The sequence below is a fragment of the Glycine soja genome, chromosome 1 (genome assembly GCF_004193775.1).
Source record: "Glycine soja cultivar W05 chromosome 1, ASM419377v2, whole genome shotgun sequence".
NCBI classification, from domain to species: domain Eukaryota; kingdom Viridiplantae; phylum Streptophyta; class Magnoliopsida; order Fabales; family Fabaceae; genus Glycine; species Glycine soja.
Window position 1 is genome coordinate 40,622,704 of NC_041002.1, and position 5,895 is coordinate 40,628,598.

General features: G+C 39.6%; 1 protein-coding gene across 1 annotated transcript; it reads right to left on the reverse strand.

Moving 5' to 3' along the window:
- Nucleotides 1-894, reverse strand: LOC114376084. Its single transcript, XM_028334041.1, has one exon. The coding sequence runs from the start codon at nt 892-894 to the stop codon at nt 1-3; it is 894 nt and encodes a 297-aa protein (XP_028189842.1).
- Nucleotides 895-5,895: the final 5,001 nt, after the last annotated feature.

Here is a 5,895-nt window from a genome sequence, read left to right on the forward strand (position 1 = left end):
TCATATTCTTCCTTGTTCCATATCTTTAATCTGCCCTTCAGCCTTTTGATTTTTTTCTTTTAATACATAAGCTCCCCATCCTACAACTTGGACAGAATTCCAGCAATGATTGACTACATCTTTGAAAGACTTATCTGTTAGCCAGCAATTTAGAATCCTAAAAGGTTTAGGACCCCAATCCACATTATTAGCTTTAATAAGAATAGGGCAATGATCTGAAAAATTTCTTGCTAAAGTGAACTGCACACTTTCTGGCCATGTGTCCCTCCATTCAGGGGATATTAATGCCCTGTCTAATCTGCTTTTAGATTCACCATTTGGCCTAAACCAAGTGTATTGTCTGCCCATATTAGGAACCTCCAATAACTCCATATCTTCAATCCATTCATTGAATTCTTGCATACTATTATCACCCACTAATCTGTCTGATTTTCCAATTCTTTCATTCGGGTTCCTTATGCAATTAAAATCCCCAAGCACACACCATAGTCTTACTTGAGAGGCTTGTTTCAGCTGTTTCACAGAATCCCACAATAGTCTCTTGTTATTTATATCACAGGGAGAGTATACTGTCACAATGCAGATTTTCATGTCTTCTCTGTCGCAAACTCCTTCCAAGAGAATGAAACCATTTCCAGTGACCTTGTTTTGTAACTTGAAAACTGATTCAGTCCACATGCATAAGATGCCACCAGTTGAATTGATTGCAGGTTGCATCTCCCACTTAACTTCATCACTACCCCATATAGCCTGGCATAATGTTCTATCAATGCTATCTTTCTTAGTCTCCTGCAGACATAGCATTTGAATATTTTCTTTGTTGATTAATCTCCTTATGGCAGCCCATTTTACTCCCTTCCCCAAACCTCTAACATTGTAAGAGGCTATATTCATGGGCCCCTATCATTATCTCCCAACCTCTCAGCTTCCAATCTATCTCTGGTTTCCATACTGCTTAATTTTTGTAGAATTTCCCTGTGGTGGACATCCTGACTGTTTCCAGTGGTCACTCCCAATTGTTGGATCATTTTCCACATTTTAAGAGCTTCCTGGGTCTGAATAGAGCCTGCACTTGTCTCCTGTTCTTGATCTGAGTTGATGTCTCCACTTGTCTCCCTCTAGATTTCTGCCTTAATAAAGATTCATAAGCTATTGAGGCCTCCCACAATTCTTGTTGTAATTCTCTCTTAGCCTTTATCTCATCATCAGATAGGCTTTTATTAGATGCTAAATCCTCCACTTCATTGAGCTTCTTCTGAATTTTGTGGATCCTCTTATCATTTATGAATTGTGCAGTGTGCAAATGAAACAACTACTAGTACTATTGTAGACAAGTTTCCTTCTCCATTACTCACGGAAAAAGCTAAACCCATTATCATTATTATGGTTCTTCTCTATTTGAATATTGGACAGCCCCTCATATTGTTGATAAAAGGCTTTAAATACACTGTGGCTAATTTCTGTATGGTTTTTTTAGGGTTATCATTTACTACTGCTAATTGGCGTTGCTGTGGAAGCGCTTTGATTATATCTTTGAAGCCTCGAACTCAGGTATTTATATGTTTGATTCGAAAACTAATTTGAAATTGTTGTTGTATGCATTACTGGTATATTTGTAACTTATGCTATGCCTGTCTACATGACCTTTCTTTCATTGGACTGATATGTTCATGCCTTCTGTATATATATGTTGTGACTGCCATGGTCGTTCTCTCTGTCTTCTATTATGTTTTTTTTTATCAGCAAAATTATAATTTGTATTAATAATTGTGAGTACCAAAGGTACTAAATATACAAGTTAGAAACCAGCAGACTAGCAGAACCATAGGTCCTACGAATCAGGTGCCAATCTAAATAGAATACAATAACCCTGCACTGCTACCCTAATCAAAAGATGTTGTTGATAAATTACTAGACCAATAGTTGTAGGGCTGGGCAGAGCCTTTCTCCAGCTATCTTCTCCGTAAATTCCCTTTAGTTGGGATTCTATCTTTGATCAATCGGCAAACAAATGTTTTTTTTTATCAGCAAAGATTTTTTTTTGCTCAGCAAACATATATATGATATATTAATAATGAGTATCAGTGGTACTGAAATTACAAATTTTAGGGGCCAGCTGGTTCCTATTATTATTAGAAGGAACAAAGCCAGCACCATAGCACCCTGCTACCTAACCCATGCTACAAGAGTCCAGCCCCCAAACTCCCAAGCTAAGTACAGAAAGCTAGTGTTAGATTGGAAGACCATTGATTAAAGTGAACTGAAAAATCTTTCTCGTTGGACTTGAGCCAAGACCAAAGTAATAGCAGAGCATCATCCATAACTTTGCTGCTGTTGAAACCTTGATTTTGAAAGACTATTCTATTTCTTTGTTGCCAAATGGTCCACGTTACTGCAACCCACCAACACTTCCACCTAGTAGACTTTGTGGTCCCAGTAACCTAATGCCCATGCTGCATAAAGTGCTCCGTTGGGTGTTGAGGAAGTGCAGTGGCTATTCCAATCCAAGATAGTGATTCCCACCATAGAGGTAGGATCTTACTGCAGTGAAAAAACAAGTGGGCAGCATCCTCCTCATGACTACTGCAGAATGGGCACGTCGTGTCATTCACCACCACTTGCCTCCTACTAAGGTTCAACTTTGTTGGTAATCTATCCTTAACTAGCCGCCAAGCGAACACTGAGGCTTTAGGTGGAATTTTAAGATTCCAAAGTTCCTTAAAAACCACCTCCTGATTTATCCCCGTTAGATCTCCCCACAACAGTCCATATGCGCTTTTTGAAGAAAATTTGCCTCCTGGGTCAGGTTTCCACCACCAGATATCAGGTCTGTGTGGAGAAATTTCCTTATGAGCTATGATACGACATAAACAGGTATTCATTTTACACAAAAGCACAAGATGACAAAAGTACAATGCAGAACAGCGGGGTCACCCTAAGGGCTGAATCTCAACACTTTGCAAGTGTCAATGACACCAATCCCTGTGTAGCTTCCATCCCTTACTTTGGGTTCATTGATGAAATTTGGGAGCTTAATTATGTGAAATTTATAGTATGTGTTTTCAAATGTAAATGGGTTGACAGCAACACCGGTGTGCGCACCGATGATATAGGATTTACCCTAGTAGATCTAAAGAAACTTGGTTACCACAAGGACCCTTTCATCATGGCAGAACAAGCTAGACAAGTATTTTACGTGCAAGACCCTTGTGATGAAAGGTGGTGCGTGGTTCTGCAGGGCAAAACAGTTGGTGTTAATGTAGAAGATGATGATTCATACATGGACACCTATGTTAGTCCTTTGACCGCTCAAATCACTGGTAACATTATCGGAGAAGAAGAAGCTGACGACGTTCATGCAAATCGAAATGATCATGATGAAGGAGAATTGATTAACATCGGCTAATGTAATTTTCTACAGAGACAGAGGTCACCAAACCTAGTAAGTGACAACTACATTTTTCTCTTATTGAGGCATCGGTTTTTTGTTTCAATTTGCCTCCTTAGGACTTCATCCAGCTCATGTTTGTCGCCAGTTTCATCATCCACCACCCTTTTCTTCTCTGGCTTCTCACGTTCATTGTTGTTAAACACATATTTATGCTTTCTTCCCTTCATGTCTTGTTTTATCACAACTTTAGCTTAATCTCCCATCTTCAGCATAGTTGAAACTCCTGTCTCATTGTCCAATGCCACACTTTGATGGCCTGTATCTCTTTTCTTCGTATGTTCTAGTGCTTCAGCTTCAGAATGCATAAAGCAATTAGAATTTCCGAGTGATCACCAAAGGCTTCTGCATCAGCATTGACACTCTCCACCCTCTTTGGTTTATGCTTCTGTGTTTTCTTCCGTGCCTCCTCGTTATAAATCTCAGCTTTATTCGAGGTTGCACTAGAACGATCACCACCAATCTGTGCTTCTTCCTCGTCTATCAGGTCAATATCTTTCCTTTCAACTTTTGTTTTGTAAATTACAGTGTAGTTTTCAAAAGCAAAGGTGAAAGGAAAGATATTGAGCTGGTAGAGGAGGAACAGACACGGATTCGTGCTGATCCTTCTAGTGGGACCTCCAATAAATCTGAGAATTATAAGGAGGAAGCATGGAAGAAAACACAGAAGCATAAACCAAAGAGGGTGGAGAGTGTCAGCGCTGATGCAGAAGCCTTTGGTGATTACTCGAAAATTCTGATTGTTCTATGCATTGTGAAGCTGAAGCAGTAGAACATACGAACAAAAGCGATACAGGCCATCAAAATGTGGCATTGGACAATAAGACAGGAGATTCAACTATGCTGAAGATGGGAGATTCAGCTAAAGTTGTGATCAAACAAGACATAAAGGGAAGAAGACATAAATATGGGTTTAACAACAATGAACATGAGAAGGCACAGAAGAAAAGGGTGGTGGATGATGAAACTGCCGACAAACATCAGTTGGATGAAGTCCTATGAAGATCCTCCTCATTCTCAAAGAGGGGAACGAGCAACAATTTGAAGGCTGTACATTCAGGAACTAAAGAATTCAAAATAGCTAGTAATAAGAGGGATTTGTTTTTGGGATTTTCTGAGCACCAAGAGCGGCTACGCAAGAAGTTTGCACTTGAGGAGGGAAGAATATTTGCAGCTAATGAACAAGTTTCTTAACTATTTTTCCTTAAGATTTTACTGTTTTTATTTGCTAATACGTAAATATAAATGGTATAAGGGTATGGCGTAAAAACATGGTCTTTATTTATTTCTAAGATTGTTAGGGTTAAAAATGACCATGTCCCTATGGCATAACCTTATATTATTTATATTTGCATATAAGGAAAAAAAATAGTAAAATCTGAAGGACAAATAGTTAAGAAAGTTGTTCATTAGCTGCAAATATCCTTCCCTCCTCAAGTGCAAGCTTCTTGCGTAGCCGCTCTTGGTGCTCAGAAAATCCCAAAAACAAATCCCTCTTATTACTAGCTATTTTGAATTCTTTAGTTCCTGAATGTACAACCTTCAAATTGTTGCTCGTTCCCCTCTTTCTTTTCTGCAAAAAAGAAAATCAAATGCTGTCAAAACATGGATGAAGTCCTAAGAAAATCAATATCAAAGAAAACATGGATGAAATCACAATTAAAAAGCACAACTACCTATCTTTCAGAGTCCTTTGGTTAATTTGTCTTGTCTCCTTATGTGGTGGGGTTTTGTTTAATAATCTTATACTTTTGCCTTCCAAAAAAAACTTATCACTAATCCTCTTTTCATTAATCCAATTTCGTATGTTATTGTATAAAAGATCATGGGTTCTCCACCTGCCTCCACTACTCCTCCTCCTCCTCCTTCTCCTCCTTCTCCTCCTCCTCCTCCTCCTACTTCGGACGCATCGGCTTCGACGTCTGCCGTGAAGCGGACACGCAAAGCCTCACGCCTACGATCGTTGTCCACTAGACCACCTGGTGTTGAGAGATCAGTGGTGCATGTTGATCCTGCTACAGGGAAGGCCGACGGTCCCCACAAGAAGAAATTAAGAACATATTTGGGGATTGTGGCACGTGATAAGGTGGACATCACATACGAGAACTGGAAGGAGGTCCCTACTGCTCAGAAGGACCTGATTTGGGAGGATATTCAGGTATTTCTCTTTTCTTATTTGATTGTGTGTAATTAATAGCCAAAAAATTTCATTATTGTAACAAATAAACTTTGTTTCATGTTGTCAGGCGGAATTTGATATCCCAGAGGCTTTTGACAATAGGACGAAAAGGAAGTTACTACAGACCGTGGGGGAGAGATGGAGGCAGTTTAAATCAGTACTCACGAGGAAATAGGCCCTTGCAGCCGATCAGGACGGTGTCGAGGACACTGTCTGTGACAAATACGGCATCAGCAAGGAAAAGTGGGCCCAATTTTGCCAGACTCGC

Bases quoted from the DNA above. Each gene is read 5' to 3' on its own strand.
- LOC114376084 (XM_028334041.1), bottom strand. From the start codon at position 894: ATGAATATAGCCTCTTACAATGTTAGAGGTTTGGGGAAGGGAGTAAAA.